This window comes from Pantherophis guttatus, chromosome 2 (genome assembly GCF_059756535.1).
Source record: "Pantherophis guttatus breed Tessera chromosome 2, ASM5975653v1, whole genome shotgun sequence".
Taxonomy (NCBI): Eukaryota; Metazoa; Chordata; class Lepidosauria; order Squamata; family Colubridae; genus Pantherophis; species Pantherophis guttatus.
The window spans coordinates 126,723,446-126,744,228 of record NC_142064.1 but is presented as its reverse complement, the minus strand read 5'-3'; the positions used below and the strand labels follow the sequence as shown (position 1 = coordinate 126,744,228).

The 20,783-nt window shown below is 41.3% G+C and overlaps 1 protein-coding gene across 1 annotated transcript; it reads left to right on the top strand.

The window, feature by feature from the left end:
* The first annotated feature begins 1,827 nt into the window (after positions 1 to 1,827).
* On the top strand, positions 1,828 to 20,428 carry KRT8 (keratin 8). The gene is made up of 9 exons (XM_034419285.3): positions 1,828 to 2,544; positions 7,500 to 7,708; positions 10,627 to 10,687; positions 10,783 to 10,878; positions 13,003 to 13,167; positions 15,227 to 15,352; positions 16,509 to 16,729; positions 16,961 to 17,016; positions 19,285 to 20,428. Exons 1-9 carry the CDS (start codon positions 2,206 to 2,208, stop codon positions 19,473 to 19,475), a joined length of 1,464 nt encoding a protein of 487 aa, XP_034275176.2. The 5' UTR covers positions 1,828 to 2,205; the 3' UTR covers positions 19,476 to 20,428.
* Positions 20,429 to 20,783: the final 355 nt, after the last annotated feature.

Below are 20,783 nucleotides of genomic sequence, written 5' to 3'. Positions count from 1 at the left end.
AAGAAATGATAAAGGCAGTAAGATCAGAAGAAGGCTACAAGTACTTGGGGATTTTAGAAGCCTCTGACTTAATGCATAATAAAGTCAAGGAATTAACTTCAGCCAAATACATTCGGCGAATTCGTAAGATATTAATGTCCAAATTGAGTGGAGGAAACATCATAAAAGCCATAAATACCTGGGCTATACCTGTGATTAGATACTCTGCAGGAATAATTGACTGGACCCAGATGGAGTTAGACAATTTGGACAGAAAAACAAGAAAGCTTATGACAATGAATCATGCCTTGCACCCTAAAAGTGATGTTAACCGATTATATTTACCAAGAGCAGAGGGTGGTCGAGGACTCCTACAAGTGAAGCAGACTGTGGAAGAAGAAAAATGCAGCTTGAATGATTACATCCAGAAAAGTGAAGAACCAATGATTAAGGAAGTAAATAAAGGAGGCCTTTTAAAGACAACTAAAACAAAAGCAGAATATAAGAAAGAAGTAATTGAGCAGCGAGCTGAAAATTGGAAACACAAAGCTCTGCATGGCCAATACTTGAAAAGTATTGAAGGCAAAGCTGACCAGAAACTAACTTGGAACTGGTTAAGATCAGGAGTACTGAAAAAAGAAACAGAAAGCTTTATTTTGGCAGCTCAAGAACAAGCCCTAGCCACAAACTGTATGAAGGCAAAAATTCAACATGTTACCACCAACAGCAAATGCCGCCTCTGCAATGAGAAAGAGGAGACAGTTGACCACCTGATCAGTGGGTGCAGCAAAATTTCACAAACTGACTACCTACAACGCCATGACCGTGTTGCTAAAATCATTCACTGGAAATTGTGCCAGAAGTTTGGATTTGAGTATAGCAAAAACCACTGGGAACATCAGATTGAGAAAGTTTTAGAGAATGAGAAACTCAAGATCTTGTGGGACTTTAGGATTCAGACTGACAGGCACTTGGTCCACAACACACCTGACATAACAATAGTTGAAAAGAAAAAAGTATGGTTCATTGACATTGCAATACCTGGTGATGCACGAATTGAAGATAAGCAGCAAGAAAAAATCACAAAGTACCGGGACTTACAAATTGAAGTTGAGCGACTGTGGAAAAAGAAATCGTGTGTTGTCCCGATTGTAATTGGAGCCCTTGGAGCAATACCCAAAGGGCTACCCCGCTATTTAGAAATTCTAAATTTGCCGGACTTGAACATTTTGACTCTACAAAAAACCACCTTACTCGGAACAGCTTACATCCTCCGACGATACCTTAACAGTTCCTAAGTCCTTGGTTAGGACTCGAGCTGCTGAGCTATTAACCAGCCTCAAAGGCTGTGAATCTCACTAAAGATTAACCAATAAATAATAATAATAATAATAATAATAATAATAATAATAATAATTTATTTATTTATTTATTATTTATTTATTAGTTCGATTTATATGCCGCCCTTCTCCAGAGACTCAGGGCGGCTTACAATGTATTAAGCAATAGCCTTCATACTTTTGTATATACCTGCTTAGTAGGGCTTTCGCACTCCCCCCCCCCCCAAGCGGTGTTCTTTTTTATACAAAGTCAGCTTATTGCCCCCACAATCCAGGTCCTCATAATAAAAAGCAGAAAGGCCGCCTTGCCCTCTCGGCTTGGTTTAACCCGCCAGAGCGAAGCGCCTCAACTCTCCCATGAGGGGGAGGGGGTGGGGGGGGGTGGCAGCTCAGTCGTCCCGGGAGCGCAAGTTTGGGCAACTGCTGCCCTCTTTGGGTTTGTTCGCTGCCCGAAAACTTACAACGTAGCAAGCTCGGGGGGCGGGGGGAGGGGCGGAGGACGGGGATGTGGGGGGGGGGAGATTTCCCCGAAGGTGGTGTGCGGACGTGCCGCTCCCTGAACTCAGGGCCCCTTTCCCGCTGGGAAAGAGTTAAAAGGCGTAGTTTCCTTGCAAAGCAGGTATCCGAGCTTCGGAGCTCCGCCCCTTCGTGGTTGCAAAAGCCACTCAGGTGCTGCCGTCCACTCCTCCAACCGCGCCCTTTCCTCCCAACTCCCCCCCCCTACTCCCCGCCTCCAACGCGCTTGCATATATATAAGTCGTCGCCCGGCTTCTTCCGCCGTTGGCGTTCTGCTGCTTTCCAGCTGCCCGAATTCTTCCAGCTTCAGCTTCTTCTTCTTCTTCTTCCCGCTCTTTCTTGCAAAAACAACAACAACAAAAAACCCACCATGATGAAGAACTACCGGAACACGTCTAGCACCGTCCGTAGTTTTAGCAGCCGGTCCTACACGCCAGGACCCGTCGCCGGCACTCGGATCAGCACCTCTTACTCCTCCTCCTCCTCCGGCCTCGGGGGCGGCGGCGGCGGCAGCAGGTATGGCGCTGCGGGGGCCAGCTTCCGCGGAACTTCCGCGGGCAGCCTGGGGTCCATCACGGCGGTCAGCGTCAACAAGAGCCTGCTGGCCCCGCTCAACTTGGAAATCGACCCCGCCATCCAGCAAGTGAGAACCAAGGAGAAGGAAGAGATTAAGACCCTCAACAACAAGTTTGCCAACTTGATCGATAAGGTGAAGTTTGGCCCGCTTTTGGGAGGCGGGGGGAGAGGGGGGGCGGGTCTTTTGCAAGAAGCGGTTTTGAAATGGGGGCTAAAAAAAAGAGTGGGGGGGGCAATGCTTCTTTCGACCCAAATGGGCCTTAAAAACTTGTAAGTTAAACTTTGGGGGAAACGGAGGCGGGAAGGGAAAAAGGGAGACGTCAGGTGCATGCACTCAGCGGAGGAATTGGAGGGCTTTTTTCCCCTGAACAAACCGGCATCTGTGAACAAGGGAATTCTTCTTTGTAATAGGGAGTTGGGGTGGGGGTGGGAACCGGCAAGGGAGTTAGAGAGACTGGAAGCCAAAGAGAATTCCTGCTCCCATGACTACTACTGTAGCGTAAAGGGACTCAAAAGTTGCCGAGTGGCGGTGTGGACGCCGAGCAAAAAGCTCCTCCTACAGGTGTGAAGGTTAAAGAGACTGAGCCTCTTAATTTTCATGTTTCGTAAGAGGAGAGCAGATTGCATTCCGCTCTACTTTTATATTATTGGCAAAAGCTACCGAATGTCCGGGATGATACGCAAAGTTTATGATTCGCTGGCTTGTGACAAAGTTCATGGCGTTGCAAACTTACTTTTTTCTGGCTTAGTGTATTGAAGCCAACGTAATCATTATTGGCCTACAGTTTGCTGGGTAAATCAAACTATGACTTGGAAAAAATGAATCAGATAAGATATATATGGATATATATATATAGCAAAAAATTAAAATCTCGGCTGTTTTCCCACGTCATATTAAACAAGTTAGTTAAAATGTTTAAAATTCTGGTTAAAACCCTAGCTTAAAATCTTCTAAAAATCCTTACAGAGCACTCTGCAAGGTCCTTTAAAACCTTAGAAGCCTCTAAACTAGATAAGAGCCTGAAGATGACAGGGTTGTAAGCCTGTCGAAACGTTGCTGTAAGAAAAACTTTTTAAGGTACTGGTAGGATTTTAGCTAAGGTTTTAAAGGATCTTGCAGAGTGCTCTGTAAGGATTTTTAGAAGATTTTAAGCTAGGATTTTAACCAGAATTTTAAACATTTAAACTAACTTATTTAATATGATGCGGGAAAACACCCGAGATTTTAATTTTTTGCATATATACACCCGCGAAAACTTAAGAAGACATTATATGTATATACACACACACACATACATACATACAGATAGACAGATACTAATCTATATAAATACTAGATACTATATAGTATCTGTAGTATCTATTTATATAGATTAGATAGTATAGATTAGATATTTATCTATCTATCTGAGATACACACAGCTCTGAAGACTTAAATGTATATTTTTAAAGTCTTTGGAGCCTGATGCTGGTTCAGTGCTTGGTATTTCTAAGCCTACCAAAGCAATGTGAGAGGGAGGTGTTGCTAGATTGTGCTCTTTCTATGGAATCGCATCTTGAAAATACCCTTTGTTAGGCTGACTGGCAGATATGAATTGAAAAGGATAGTTGATTCGGTTCAGATATCCATATATTCTCTGGATGTTTGCATTATTTGGGGGATAAGACTTTTTTTAGTGTGCTTATCCTCTAATGAACAAAGAACAGAACGCTGGTTAATCTGTTTCTTCCTATCTGTTGCCTTTCTAAACTTGTTATGCTTATAGTTATTGAGGACAATACCTATTGTGAAAAGGAACAGAATGTGTATACACATGCAAGAGGTATTGTACCTTCACAGAGGTAGCTAATCCCTATGACTGCCTTCCTCCTCAAAGGTATGATATCCAGATGGTTTCTAGCCAACATTGAAGATTATCTTTCTGTACCTCTTTGCTGCCACCTAATGATCATTTAGATTTTTGCAGCCTGGATATGTTAGCTCCGGATAAGTGAAGCTGGGAGTGCTGCTGTATGTACAGTAGTATCCTTGTTGAGGAACTTTGAACTAATGTGTGCAAAATCAGCCTTTTTTGTGACTTGTGGTACTGGTGAGAAGAACCCTTTAAACTCCAGAGATAAATTATTTGATTAGCTTTTTCTATTTAGTATTCAGCCAGTATCGGGCTGGTCTTAACAGTTAAGCCGCAGTCAACGCCATTGGGAGGAGATTGAGGGATCGATGCCCATGCCTGGGAAGGGTAGCTGCGGGGTCAGAATTCTGCAACGCACTCCTAGTTTCTTAATAATAGTTGGCAAATGGGAGCTCAATGTGTGCCCTGTACAATGGGAAAACAGTGCCCCAATTTGAAAGGAACATGCAGTACAAAATTTATTTTCCAGGTCTAAAGTACAAGTGGGAAAGTTTTCAGTTCAGTGGGTGGCTTTCTGCAGAGCTCCCTCCATGCTGCTACCAGCTGCTTTCATGGGTGAGGTTTTTCCAAAGCTTGCACTGCCTACATAATTCCTTGAATACCGAAAGAATTCCAGATATATACCCCCTGTTGGAAACTTCCGTGAACTTTTTTTTAAAAAAAAATTGGAAACTGGATGCATTAAGAGATTGGTTGACTAATGTGTGAAACCAGCAATTCCCCTAATTATTTTGGCTCATAATAAATCAGACAGGTATTGCAGCTTCAGGTGTTTCCTGAACACCTCTATCACTTAGGCAGCATATGATGAGGTGAGAGCTACCACACCTTCTGCTTTTGTTATTGCCAGAATGCTGCATCAACAGAGGTCTGGAAATCTTGGGAGAAAAGTGTGGTCTCTGGATTTTCCTGAGCCACCCCTAGCATTCTCACCATGCGCCCTAAAGCGATAGGGCTGAACTGAGCTGGTTGCTTCTAAGAAGTGCACTTTTGAATCCACAGTTTTTCCCAATGTTCATAAATCATCTTGAGTTTGTCAAAGCAGCTTTGCACCCTTTTCTTCAGTCAGAAGAAAAGCCTAAAACTTTCTGGTAGGAGACCATATGAAAGAAAGGAGAAACCAAACAATGTTTTTTGAGGGGAAGGGAAAATGTGGTAGTGGCATTTGGATGACCACCCAGATGAATAGAAAATGAGTTTTCCCTAGTGGGAACCCTAGTCTCAGGGTTTCTATTCTCAGCCTATTCCTCTTCTGGTTCACTTACTGCTTCGCTTCCCGCTGTTCCCCTTCCCTAAGGCAAAATGGTTCCTCCAAAGCTGTGTTTATGTTTTATAATAAATGCCCTGGTCTTCCATTAGTGTGTGAACTCCTCACAAGACTATCAAGCTGCAGTTACTCCATCACTAAAGCATCTGCCTCTTCAGTAATCTTCTGAATTGCTAAGTGCGTTCCCGCCATTAAAAACAGGTTCTGAGTTTAAGTCTTGGCTAACCATGCTTCAGATTAGATGCTGGCTCTCCATCACCAGTGCTTCCTTTTCTGCCTTTGCCATGGCTCAGATAAGATATGTTGAATAAAGGCAGGGTGACAAGACTTTTTAAGACTTCTTCTGCCTCAAGGAGAGTTGTTGGGGGCATATGCTTCAACCCACAAACTGTTCTTGACCTTTGACATGCTGGGACTGTATTTTCAAAAGTTAAATATTGTTCCTGTAATAGTGGTTTTCAGGTATGTAATTACCTAAATATGTTTCCAGACCAGAAGTGCACTCCCAAAGCTTTGGGCGTGGCCCCCAGAGTACTTTTGAATTGTAATTTGTAATGAGTGGAAGGGGAAAAAGTTATTGGAGGCCTGAGAGAAGTAATCAAATTCATTGGGTCTAATTCAAATTAAATCAGACTTTTGTTCTTGCCTCTCCTACACTTTGAAGTGCAGCATTTGGCCTTGGGCCAGTGAAAGATCAGTGCACTTTAAGCCCCGAAGGAGCCATGCACCTCTTCACCTTTCATTTCTGGGGAAAAAGAAATCTGTGTGCTGTCCTTTTATTCAGAGCAGGCTTAATCCACAGGGAACCAAACACACTAAATTGAGATGGTAGAGTTTGCTCCTGCAAGCAGCTATATAAGAGGGAGCATTTTCAAATTCCAGTTTTGCTGATTTTTCCAAACCTGGGACACTTTACTATCGGACTATGAATTTCCGTCTTCCTTAGCTAATGGGAATGATGCAGTGGAAGAATATCACATTGAGACAGACTATTGTCAGAATAAGCGGAGAAGTGTGTGATGTAAAATGTTCTTCATGACACTTCTACGTTTGATTTTAAAGTGAAATTACTGAGATATTTTTATTATTTGCTTCTGCTTTCATTAGGCCAACCTGCTACAATTTTTAGCTGTCTTTTTCCCCCTTTAATCTGGCTTCCCAGTTATTTAAAGTTGTTTAAAATAAATCAGATCTTTTCATTTGGGGCTACAAGCCACAGTTGATTTCTTTGTGGATGCAGCGGCTCCCATTCCAGAAAGTAGACACTGGGAAAGAACTAAATTTAATTAAGCTAAATTAAAATCAGGTAAATATTATGATTGTTCCTTGGGAATTTAATGTTCTGTTTATATTAAATTTTACAATCTAGTGCCAACTTTCAGAAATATCCTGGGGTAAGTAAGTGGCAGTCACACAAAAGGCTGTAGGGTTTCAGATTGTATCTTTTTAATCTAAAATAAAACCCTGCATAAAGTCCAGAAAGTAACCTGTAGCAGATACATTTCCTCAACCACTATAGATTCCATTTGGGGATCCAGGAAATGCCACGAATAAATTATGCATTGAGCCAAGAGGCATATTCCTTAGTACGTATATCTTTTGTTCTCGGATGTTTCTAGTAATTAAATAGTACTTAATAATGTGCTAAGTTTGGGAAGGCCTGCTGAATCCATTTACTTGTAGCAGGAACTACAGCTTTGCAAGTTGCTGTGAACCTTTTCTGACTGTGGGGTGATGGGCCTACCTTATGCCAGTAGAACATGGCCTACCTTATGCCAGGGGAATACCAGTTTGACCTCTGATGAAAAGGATAAATGGGGTTGCCCATCTGAAGAGCTGCAGAGCTGCATGGGGTGCTGCTGAAGTATCAGGAATTTGCTTCCTAATCTGTTCTCCCTTCCTTCTCAGGTTCGCTTCCTAGAACAGCAGAATAAGATGCTGGAAACCAAATGGAGCATCTTGCAGAATCAGAAGACTACACGGAGCAACATGGACAGTATGTTTGACGCCTACATCAACAATTTACGCCGGCAGCTGGAAAGCTTGGGTCAGGAGAGGGCAAGGCTGGATGCTGAGTTGTCAAACATGCAAGGCCTGGTGGAAGAATTCAAGAACAAGTGAGTGGGATCTTCTGGTTCCATTGCTCTGCGTTTGTCAGGGCTGGATAAAGTAGTTTTACCATCCATCTTATGCTTAGACCTATGGAAATGCCACAGCAGTCCTTCATTCTGTTATGATGGCTTAGTTTACCCAAACTATATTTTAAAGTCCCTGCCACTCCTTAAAATTGTTAATGGCTGCTGATCAGTGGTGAAATGTAAAATTAGTTATTACCGGTTTGGTGGGTGTGGCTTGGGGTGTAATGTGACTGGGTGGGGGTGGCCAACTTTTTTTTTTTTAAAGCATTTTTTTCTACAATCTCAGCCGAAGAGTTTGTAGAAAAAATGCTTTTAAAAGCCTCTGACGATCATCAGTGGCTTTTTTTAAAAAAACTTTTAAAAGCTGGGTTGTCTTCTTTTGAATTTTGCTATCCTTGTGTTTGATTTTGCACTGTTAACATAGCCCCAATCTCTTAATCTTGACCTGTGTCAACCAGGTAACCCTATACACATTTATTTGGTGTTATATAAAAACATAAAACTCAATGGACAGAGCTGGAAGGATAACGACGTTAAGGATTTATTTATTAAACCATGCTAAACAAAGGAATTGTACCAGAAGGCTGGGCAGGGATTATTTCCAGAAAAAGGGAAGTGGTAAACCAAAACACATATATGATTTCTTTGAAGTGTTTTGAGGAAGTTGAGGATGGGAGGACACTGCCAGGAGAATTATTCAGTCCTATTCCTCTACGTGGTAGCACACCTTCATCACACATCTTTGTACCAAGCAAGATTGCTGTTACGACAAAGCGCTAATGGGAGAATTACCTAACCTGTTTTGCAAGTGTCTGTTTTTAGTGGAGGCAGGGACATTGAGGACAAGCTGCATTGTTAGTATGTCATTCTTCCCCATTGCCTTTACAATCTTTACAACTTCCCTGGCAGGTTGATGCTCCAACTCCAGGGATACCTCTGGGCTAGAATGTGAGACTATTTACAATGGGATATTGTTTTAAGAATTTCCAGCTTTCCAAATATTTGAGATTGGGAACTCGATAGGAACGCGATGCCTGGAAACTCAAGGGAGTCTCCTTCTAAATAAAGAGGAAGAGTTGGATGGCAATAATTTGGGATCTTTTTCCAAAGAGTCATCGTGTACAGCTCTTCTTTCTTAGGCATTTTCAAAATAAATGTTACACTTGTATTCTATTGGTTGTATCCCTTGCAGAAATAGAGAGCTTACAAAGTTAGGATTGGAGAAAAGTGGGTGTTGGAGCATGGGAAGAATGGCTGGTGCAAATGACCTCTTGCCTGTACATATTTTTGGTTTCACACCCAGACATTTCACATCCATTCTTGGGAGAGTTAAGAAGGAGGAGAACCTGTGGTATCTTGGGTTTGTATCCAAATCAACTGTCCCTGGCAATGGCACATTCTTGCTCCAACTTCCCAGTTCCAGAAGTGTTTCACACGAGACCACATAAATAGTTAAATTTGCCATCTGCAGGTTTCACTCTTTCATCTTTATAAAGGTGGATTAAGGGATGCCTGAGCAGACAAAAGGTTGCTGATTCTGAATGCATTTTGACTCTGCCAGATGGGTCCTTGGGTTATAACCATTTGTTAGCAACCACTCATAGTTATGGTGCTGAATGAGGGGGACTCATCCTTGGAGGCTCCTGCCTGTTGCAGCAAATCGCAGCCATATGATTTCAATGTCCGATGTTCCCTGCTGGCTTCCCATAATCAAACTCAATGGGGAAGCCATCAGAAAGTCACAATCTTGTGAGGTCCTCACTTAATGCCTGCTTGGTCCTTGTTTAAATCTGGCAACTGGGACTGCTGTTGTTAAGTGATGCAGTCATCTGATAATATGGTCACAAGACACACTGTTTCACAACTATATTGCTTAGCAATGGAGTTCCTGGTCCCAGTTGCCGTTATAACCTGAGGATTACTTGTAATGTGTGTCCACTTTAAGGATTGAAGCCAGAAAGCAAATATGATGAAGGTATCCTTAAACTGCTTTAAGTCATCCTCTACCTCTATTAATGATCTAATAGCTGGCTTGTTGTGGGTTTTTTTGGGGGAGGGACTGGTAGGCCCAATTCTTAAGTAATGTCTTTCAGCCATTTTACATTTTTTTAATATACTTAAGAGTTCCTTATGCATTTTTGCATAAGGCATTTCTGCAGATACAGTTACTGTAATGCTAGTGGTTGACAAGTTGCTCTGCAGCATGGCAGCTTTTCACATTTTTAAAATTAAAACAATCTAAGTAGAATTTTAAAAATATGACAAGAGAAGAGCCCGAAAGGCATTCTAAGACGGATATGGACACTATATCAAAAACCTCAGCAAAAGTTGCTGCTTTGAATTGTAAGCTGCTGTCCCAGGAATTCTCTGCGTTTCTGAGTGTATTGCTATTGTATCATTTGACATCTGTCCAAATAATGCAATTCACTTTGAACTGTGAATTTACTGTGCAGCTGCCATGTTTTCATAAAATTTTTTAACAGAATATTATGCATAAATGAACACTGACCAAATAAATGCTGACCAATGGAAGAGAAATGTTCGTAATGGGAACCACAAAAAGTTACTCAGAAAGTAACCGTTCATGGGAAAATACAAATACAGTCCTATGCATTCTTAATCTACTTTATCCTGCCTTTCTAAATAAAATATTCAAAAACAAGGTTAATCGGAAAATGAACCTTTTAAAACCACGATAATCTTTTAATTTAGGGCCTTCCACTTTTAACTCCCAACATCTATATTTTGGTGGTTATTAGTCAAGGGATGCAGCACTTTGCTCATGGTCAGATGCATCGCTTTCTTTACATATTTCTAATGGTGATCCTAGCACACAGTGCTTAGTGTTGGTCCAAATTGCACGTAATAAAAACCACTTAACTTCCTTTGCCCTGCAGATATGAAGATGAAATCAACCATCGTACTGAAAAGGAGAATGAGTTTGTCCTTCTGAAGAAGGTAAGTGGCAGGCTGATCACGTTCCTTGGTTAATTATCACAATTTTGAGATTTTGTGTATGAGTCTTTACTTACAATGGTGCACTTTTCCCTCAGGATGTGGATGAGGCTTACATGAACAAGGTTGAATTGGAATCCCGCCTGGAATGTCTGATGGACGAGATCAACTTCCTGAGGCAGCTTTATGATGAGGTAGATAGTGGATTTAATTGAACTAAGAACAGCTTTTTTAAATGTACCCTTTTTGAAGACATGGGCAGGGCAAGGAACTCTGGTGTCTGATCAGGTGACAAAAAGGCAACTATGTTCCCTTTCTACATACCGAAACAGCGCAGACTGGCCACTGAAGCTGATTTCAATGACTTTTTTGGTTAATTAATGGGGCTGGCAAATAATAAGATGGCTCTAGTGTTGTGTCAAAGCCTTTTAAGAAGTCCCAAAGAAGTTTATATTTAGGATGGATTAGATTTAAATCAAGTCAATTGAAATCATGATTTAAATCACTAGTAAAAAGGCTTGATTTAAATCAATTCGATTTAAATCATAATTTTTAAAGAGCAACTGTCATCTCTGCTACTCCTCTGACCTGCTGTTGACTTACCAACAATCCCAATGTCGTGGAATGCTACATAACTAAGCTCCATTTCATGCTACATAACTTAAGCTCCATTTCATGCTAAATAAACTAAATTATTTATGTATCTTAAATAGAAAACTTATCTTTAGATAGATTTTAACTCCAAAAGCATTTTATTAAAATAAATGTGATAAAAATAAAAAAAATCCAATTTAAATTTTAAAAATCTGATTTTTTTAATTTATTTTTTTTTAATCGATTTTTATCCACCCTGGTTATATTCTTATGTATACTTTATGTAATATAATGTATATTATAGTTTGCCTTTCTACACAGTGACATTCTGATCTAGTTTCCATTTCTGCGTGAAATATGAGAATCTTAGTAAGTTGCAGAAAGTTGCTTGCTACTTTATTACAAAGGAGAACCTTTGGTGTAACGTTTGTGTGGGGAAAAGGCTGCAGTGATAGGGGTGGTGATGCAGAGCCAGGATATACTGGGGCTGATGGGGAAGACAGAAATGTTTTTCCTTTTATATATGACCTATATTAAATGTGGCTTTTCTTTCCATGCAAACAGGACAGAAAAGGTGCTGTCAGGTTGTGGCAGCTATGGTTAGAAATAGCTTTGAGGCTGCAGAAATTTGGAGACTACATTCAGCTTTAATGAGGATATCCCTCACAAAGTGCTGTTTTATTTCATTTGCTTTGCTAGGAAACATATGTTTTTTACAGAAAGCTTCCCCAGAGATTCAGGTTTAGCAAGGTTCCTCTTCATGGTTGGCAGCGCTTGGCCTGTAATAAGTTTTCGCTTTAACTATCATTTATTTATTTATTTATTTATTTATTTATTTATTTATTTATTTATTTATTTATTAGATTTATTTATTTATTTATTTATTTATTTATTTATTTATTTATTTATTTATTTATTTATTTATGAGATTTATTTATTTATGTTTGAGATTTATTTATTAATGAGATTTATATTCCACCCTATCTCCAGTCGGACTCAGGGCAGCTCACAACAGTTAAGAAACATCTAATAAAAAGTTAAAAATTAAATCCAAATCTCATAATTTAACAGTTAAAAATACAATTAAGACTAACAAGTTAAAATTAAATTAGAATTAAAACCCCATCAGTCCAAGCCGGCCAAACGAAACAGCCACGTTTTCAGGTCACGGCGGAAAAAGCGGAGGTCGGGGGCCACCCGGAGCTCCACGGGCAGTTGCTTCCAAAGGGTAGGTGCGCCCAAAGAGAAAGCCCTCCCCCTGGGGGTCACCAGCTGACACTGTCTGGCCGATGGCACCCTGAGGAGGCCCTCTCTGTGGGAACGCACCGGGCGATGGGAAGCTGTTGCTGGCTGCAGATTTAATTCAGGCGCCTCCAGCCTTTCAGGCACCAGGGACCGGTTCCATACAGAGAGGTTTTTCCATGGACCAGACGGGGGTGGTGGTTTTGTGTGCTGCCTACATCCTGTGGATGGGGCTTCGCTTGTTTGCGCAGCCCAGTTTCTGTCATGCTGTGGCCCGGAGTCAGTCCACAGACCGGGGGTTGGGGATCCCTGATTTAACTAGTTCTGCCATTAGTTTTGAGACTTCACCTGTTGAATAAGAAAGAAGTTTCTTGCCAGTAGAGGAATGAGTAGGAAAGATTTAAATCCTCACCTCACGGTTCCCTGAGGGTTGCGTCCTCTTTGATTCGGGATAATTCTATAACGTTACCTTTTTGATACAGGAGCTGCGTGTCATGCAGTCTCAAATCAGTGACACCTCTGTGATCCTGTCCATGGACAACAACCGCAGCCTGGACTTGGAAGGCATCATTGCTGAGGTCAAGGCCCAGTATGAAGAAGTTGCTAACAGGAGCCGGGCTGAGGCAGAGAGGATGTACCAGATCAAGGTAAGCTCCAAGCTGACTCTGGCTCTCCTTGACCATACCTGATGAAAAATTAATTCCCAATGAAGAGCTACAGCACCTTCACTCATGCTAGGATTTGGGGATAGCTCGTTTCACAGACAGAAGGAATCAATGCTTCATGCAGCAATGAAAAAACATTCTGGAGAATCCCAGTAGTGTAATAACTCTTTATTTTATCGATGGATTGATTTGTCAAATGTCTAAAGCTGATTCCATGATAACTCTGGCTAGCATACAGTATTAAAAGCAATTGAAAACAATAGCCAGCAAAATGAAGGAGAGGTGTTTAGAGATAGTTAATAGTAAAAACTGTAAAAAAAAGTAGTTTGGTGTGGTAGTTAAGGCATCAGGCTAGAAACTGAGAGACTAATAGAGAATAACAGAATTGGAAGAGACTTTGGAGGTCTTCTAGTCCAACCCCCTGCTCAGACAAGAAATCCTAATACCATTTCAGATAAATGGTTGTCTAATCTCTTTTTAAAAACCTCCAGTGTTGGAGCACTCTCAACTTTTGGAGGCAAGTTGTTCCGCTGATTAATTGTTCTGTTAGGAAATTTCCCCTTAGTTCTAGGTTGGTTCTCTTCTTGATTATCCCAAAGGGGCTTTTTCAGGAGGCATCTGGACTTTCTTGTTTTTTCTTTGAAGATGTTTTGCTTCTCATCCCATACCCTGTCAGAGCTGAAGAAGCTTCTTGGGTGAGAAGCGAAATGTTTTCAAAGAAAAAAAAAAAGTCCAGTTGCCTCCTGAAAAAGCACCTTTGGGACAACCAGGACCTTGGGTGATTGAGAATCTCTAACACTCTTCTTGATTAATTTCCATGTATTGCTGCTTCTTCTGCCTTCCGAATAGGTTGACTCCCCTCTTCTTTGTGGCAGCCCCTTAGATATCAGAACACTGGTATCATGTTACCTCTAGTCCAGGGCTAAATTCCAGTTCTGTCTTGGGCACAAAGCCATTTCTGAAAAAAAAAAAGAAAAACCTTGCAGGGACTTCTCTAGACAGTGTCTGATTGAACAGAAAAAAATAAAATAAAAACAAGCGTCAACCTTACAATTTTGGAATTCCATTTTAGCAAACGAGTTTAATTGGTTTGAATAGAAAATACCATTTATTAGATCATTTCACTTACCGACTCAAATTCAGCTGTGCCTTTTTCCCTTGGTGGCCCTAGGTATCCTTTCATGGCATGCTGGCAGAGTTGAGGTTTACTATCTTGAGTTGAGGTTGGAAAAAAAAAACCTGTTGTTTAGTATCCAGTATTATAACTCGGACAGTATACTAATAGCACTATTACACCAATGATGGAAGCCCTAGATTATGATTTTCATTGCAAATAGAGACGGCCATTGAGACGAGGAGATAATTACTTGCCTGAGGTTATCCAAGTAATATTTTTGTTCACATGAGTTTTATGATGTGCTTCTCAGTTTATGATGCATTTTTCAGGTTGTTACTCACGCACTCATGGCAGCTTCAGTCAACCAGCTGTTTGAACGGAAATGGAGGATAGATAGATAACTAGACACTTTTAACTTTTGCATTTACTCTCTTGGCTCAGATGGGATTGGAGAATGAATATCAAAATCAAACAAGACACACATTATAGCTTTAGATAATATTACCTAAAGCTATAATTTGGCTGGTTTGATTTTGATATGTGAACTTAACTATTGTGACTTATAAAGCATGGATTATGGTTCAGTGAGGTATGCAAAAGCAAGCCTCTGGTTTATGTAGCAGACCGTGCTTAAAATAAACTCTAGTTTAGAGTATGTGTGATCCCAGTCAGTGAATTCTCCAGTCTCCTGTGCCTGCCCTCAAGTAATCTAGACAGGCTGAAATTTAGGTGGTCTTCTTGATTGGAATTAAGGAGTTAATTCCAGGTATTAATACTGTACTATGGACCACTTTGTTGAAGAGATGGTTGAGACCGCTCTCTGTGTTACGGGTATATAAAGAACTGTAGTCTTTGCAACCAGTTCTTTGATCCTGTGGTCTTCCTGTCATCACATCTCTTGTCTCTTCTGTCTCCTCTCTTTAGTATGAAGAGCTCCAGACTGTGGCAGGCAAGCATGGAGATGACCTCCGCAGCACCAAGAATGAAATCAATGAACTGAACCGAATGATAACCCGGATACAGTCAGAAATCGATGGTTTGAAAGGCCAGGTCAGAAATCTGTCTTCTGCAATCCTCCTTAAATTGGTCATGCTGTAGGTCTCTGCTTTGTCCCCGAGAAGCGTATAGATTATATTGGTCTTCTCCAACTTTCTACCATCATCCAGAGTTATTGGACCAGAGCTTCTACAATCACCAACAACATGGATATGAGGATATGGTTCAGTATCAGCTAGGTTGGGAATGCCTGTATTAAGAAGCCCAGCCTTTTCCAGGGCAAGAGTGAGGATGAGCCAAAACTTGATGGTAGCACCCATGGTTGTGTTATGTAAAGGTCCTTAATACAGTCTCGTCTCCAAGTAGGTTGGAGAACCAGTTGCCTCCTTTATGCTGTTTCTGGCTTACAACTCTTCTAATCCTGTAATCTTGGGCTGCAGGAATGCTGCAGCTTCATGATTCTGGAGTAAATGCCTGAGAGAGACTGACTTCTATTTGACCCCTTGAAGGTCATTCAGATGACCAGAAGATCAGTCAACTTTCCATTTGTTGACCATGTGAAATGGACGGCTAATGTCTGGGTTGTTGCCATTGGATCTAGCAGAGGAAGGATGGGGGTTGCTGGTACGCTTGAAGGCCTGGGAATGTGGGTGGGTGCTGTTGAAGGCAAAAGGTAGCATGTTAAGCAGAGAAGGATGGATTTTCTACCTTTCTTGCTTTCTGAGTGTAGTGGGGGGTGGGGGTGGTGGCCTGCATTCCTCTCTGCATTTTATTCAGGCTAATTCCTGTTATCTCCACCTATGATAGGTGGACTATGGTTATTTTGGGAGTCTGCCCAGCTTCTCACCTTAACATCTATAGTGTTATTTTTTTTTTTTACACAAATAAAAGGAAGGAATTGGGTAAAGAACCTTGCTTGTGGCTTTCACCTTCTTGGAGGAGATATGAAAGTATAGGAGTCATTCAATCCAATTATAATTAATTGTGCTTTGATCAGCTATAGTTATCCTCATCTGGGAAGAGACAGTCCTCATTCCTTAACTTCAGGCTATTTTCCCAGGGACAAATCTGTCCATTGTATCTTAATTCCCCATATCACAGAAGGGTGAGAATATTGGATAACAGCTGTATCCTTTCCACCCCTTGCCTTTTTCCTGGTTTTTGAGATTTGAGCTGCCGCTGGAGCTCTCTCTTCCTTGCTCCCATACAGCGTGCAAGCTTGGAAGCGGCAATCACTGAAGCAGAGGAGCGTGGGGATCTGGCTGTGAAGGATGCCAGCAGCAAGCTGGCTGAATTGGAGGCTGCCATGCAGCGAGCCAAACAAGACATGGCTCGTCAGCTGCGGGAGTATCAGGAGCTGATGAATGTCAAGCTGGCCCTGGATATAGAGATCGCCACCTACAGGAAGCTGCTGGAAGGAGAGGAGAGCAGGTAAGGATCGGCCCAACATATGTACTCTATAGTGATCCACGCACTAGCGTAACACAGTGATTGAGCTCATCGGTGCATCAAGAAACTGCTCAAATTCTGTTCAAATTCAACTTGGCTGCAGAAACTTGTTCTGTAGGACTTACATTTTGTCTGACTTAATATCATTGCTTGACTGATTTATTTTTTGGGTGGGGGGGGAAAACTCTTCCCCAACCCTCTCTCTTTTTACAGACTGGAATCTGGAATGCAGAATCTCAGCATTCAGACCAAGACAACTGGTTATTCAGGTAAGAAAATGTCGCATGTCGGAGAAGAGTGGGAGGTGATCAAGATATCAATGCAAACGTTAGAAATTAACCAGAGCAGGGAATCCTGTATTTATTTAGAAGATTTAAGACAGCCACCCAATTCGCATAATTGAAATTCTGGGTGGTGTACAATACATAAAAATATTTGATTGCCGAGTTAGATCTCAATGTGTTTCAACACTGTTAAGTGATGTTTATTTCCCTTGCTTTCATTTGGAAACCTGTTTAACTTGATATCTACGCTGACCTTAACAAAGAATGACTTGTCTTCTGATGACATTTTTTTTCATAGAGGAAGTGAAATAAAATAGTTTAACTTCCTCTATTTTACAAACTGATGTGTAATCAATCAAAATTGTAATAATGTTTCAGCATATGAATTTGGATTTCTTCCATGAGGGTTGGGTTTTATGGCTTAAGTGATGGCACCCAAGTCCTATTTTATTACAGTCTTTTTTATTTTTTTTTATTTTTATTGTTGTTGTTGTTATTGTTATTATTATTATTCCCCATGGCATTTGAAAATCACTGCAGATTAGTTGGTAGAGAAACACGTGCCAGTATGAAGACAAACAACTATTTTCAGAGGACCAACCATCATAGTTAAAGCATGTTTGGCTGGGCAATAAATAGTTTCTTCTTTACTTTTTAAATTATTTATTAAATTTGTTTGCCACCACTCTCACCACTTTATAGCATCTTTTCCCTGCAGCTTTCCCCATCCCTGAGCCCTGTTCCAGTAGATCTGGAGGCACAGAGTGAAGAAAAGTAATTTTCTGTGTAAAAGACTCCCCCTTTTTACTTTGCAGAAATAATAGTGATAAAAAAATAGGCAGTGTGAAATTGTTTGTCCTCCAAAGTTACTTTAAAGATCAAAGATGGAGATTGGTTTTAAGTTAAAGTAGTTGCAAGGATGGATGTATCCATGATAAGATTATATTGCAAGCAATTGCCCGGGCAGTATTTTTGAGACTTTATGAGTAGTAGGTTGATTTTTCAAAAATTAAAAATTGGTCTGTTCCTTTTCTTTAAACGGAGGGAAATTTCAAAGTCTAAATGAGGAAGTTGGGCCATAACTGGCAGAAAAAGAGGCTGGGAGGCAGGGCTTGTCCATTCCTTGTCCAAAAGATGCAGTTTGCAAACATTGTCAGTTGGAGGTTGTTCAGAACAGCTTTCATCAACCTGGTGTCTTCCAAATGTGTTGAACTCCATTTTGATTATCTCCAACTGGATGAGAAACTGATAAAATTCACAGTCCAATACATTTGGAGAACAGCAAGTTAGGGAACATTTCCTTTGCTAAGCAAAACCATCATTAAATGAGTTTTATCCCATGTTATGACCTTTCTTGCCTATCATAGTTAAGTGAATCACTGAAGTTAAATTAGTAACACGGTTGTTAAGCAAATCTGGCTTCCCCATTGACTTTGCTCATCAGAAAGGGGGAGTCACAAAAGGGGATCACGTGACCCTGGGACACCTGACATGGTTGCTAAGCAGCTGAATTTTGATCACGTGACCACAGGGATAATGCAACGATTGTGTGAACAAAGATCATAATTCACTTTTTTCAGTACTGTTGTAACTTCGAATGGTCACTAAATGAATTGTAAGTCGAGGACTATGTCAGCGTCTCACCGCTGGCATAGAGAGGAGAGAGATAAGCCCTGAACTTTTGCCTACTAAATCCCTTTGAAGCCCGGTCATCGTGGAAATGAGGGGGGGGGGGAGACATCCCTGTGAAATGACGAGATAAGTCAGTGGAGTGACTTGGAAGATAGCCAATGAGAAGCAGATAATTGGGGTTCGGAAAGGGAGGGATTGGGGGGCAAAAGGTCAGTCTTGTCCGCATCGAGTCATGATCCGGTTGCTGTGCTCAATTAAAGAGAAGATTTCCTTAAAGATTGGCAGTTTGGAAATTCATTTATTATGAGATAGCATCGAAGTCTGACAGACTACCTGGGTTGACACAGTCTGTAAGATGAGAGCAATAGGGGAAACCTGCATCTATTTTAGTCTCAGGCATTCCTTTAGGGAATGTGGCGTGGCAGGAGGTGCTGGACAAGGTAGCAAGAGAAGGTCTCATCTCCCATCTGGGAAAAGAATGAGGAAAATACATGCATATAACTGCTTCTTACGGTGCCACTCTTTCCATTTCTAGATTTGGCGATAAAAAGCTAAAACAAAGGTACCAAATGCTGGAAACTGCTCTTCTCCCCTTCACCAGTGTTCTCATGTCTTTTTCAGGTGGCCTGAGCAGTGGCTTCGGTACTTACGGAGGTGGCTACAGCTCTTCCTACTCAAGTGGTGGATATTCCATAAATACATTGCCCATGGAGAGCTCGGCTGTCAGCAAGACCAGGGCTATTGTCATCAAGAAGATCGAGACCCGCGATGGAAAGCTGGTGTCTGAATCCTCCGATGTGCTGTCAAACTAGCTTGGTGGGGTCTTGAGCAATGGAACCACTAACGGTTTTAAAGTGCCTCAATCCAATGAGCCTTACCTAATTTAGCTAAGATGATGAGCCACAGGTTAGAAGAGAGGGAAGAAATGCCTTTGTTCTCTCACCGAACTTTTTCTTTTTTTTTTTCTAGAAGGAAGGATTTATGTTTGTCAGATACTTGTGGACTAACAGCTCCCATCAGCCCTTTTCTGGCCATGCTGGGATGAGGCTGGTGGGACTTGGGAGTCCGGCTGCAACTGGGAAGTCCACTGCTGCTTTTAGAACATCTCAAAATGCTGCCACCGGCTTGCATGAGACGTGATCAGGGAGGAAAAAGCAAGAGGCGCTCGTACCGCCGTTCCTTTTCTCAACACCTCGAGGGAAAAGAAACTTGCTTTCCCCAAGGGATCTCATGGTTTTGACAGTATCCGATCAATAGGGGCAGCTGTTGAAAAAAAAAAGGCAGGAAAGCAGTTTTTCCAAGCTAGGGTCAGCGAGAAGTCTTAACTCTTTTAGACCGCTATATGTAGAGATGACTTCCTCAGAATTGCAGTTTGTAGTTTTCACGTTGTTTAAAAGCTGCCCTGTTGTATTATTCACCCCTCTTGCTACTTACATATCGTTAGGTCAAATTTTCAATCAACACCTAAGACTTGGAAACATTTTATTTTGAAGGACGGGGATTTGGGAAAATCTCACCTGAGTCTTATCACTGGAGACGGCAATTCCTATCAATGATCACACTAGCTATCTAAAGATGATGGGAGTTGTAGTTCCACCCGGTCTGAGATGATAGGAAGAGAGGAGGGTAAAGCGGGAGCCGAGTTGGGCAGAAGCACAAAGCAAGCTGGTTCTGTGAAGATTTTTAAGAACTTCACATGGTTTTCATTTTATTTGAAATAAAAAGGTTTTCTTTCCAATCTTTGATATTAAATGGCTTAACTTTTCTCTGTGTTTGTTTTTCCTATGGGAAGGCCCAAGATAAAGATTGAATGGAAAAGCAGGAGAAAAATCCACTCTTTCGTGTCTGCTAAAAAAAGCATTTGGTGCTCTGAAAGCACAAATAGATTGTTAACGGGGCTCATTTAGGGATTTGGGAAGGGTAGACAACTAGCCCTCTCAAAAGTTCTCTTGACATTAAGGCTCACTGAGGTTGCTCCCTGTGCAAATACTCATACATTGCAAGATTTGTTCCCGATGTTAATTAATGGAAATTAATTCTCAATGACACAGAATTTAAAAAGGTGCACATGGCCGGGTCATGTCCCCTCAGGGATGTCATACCGCTTGTGTTTTTCAAAG

Coding starts and splice junctions, on each gene's coding strand:
- KRT8 (XM_034419285.3), top strand. CDS start 2,206: ATGATGAAGAACTACCGGAACACGTCTAGCACCGTCCGTAGTTTTAGC. Junction 7,709..10,626: donor GTGGAAGAATTCAAGAACAA/GTGAGTGGGATC, acceptor TTTGCCCTGCAG/ATATGAAGATGAAATCAACC. Junction 10,688..10,782: donor AGTTTGTCCTTCTGAAGAAG/GTAAGTGGCAGG, acceptor CTTTTCCCTCAG/GATGTGGATGAGGCTTACAT.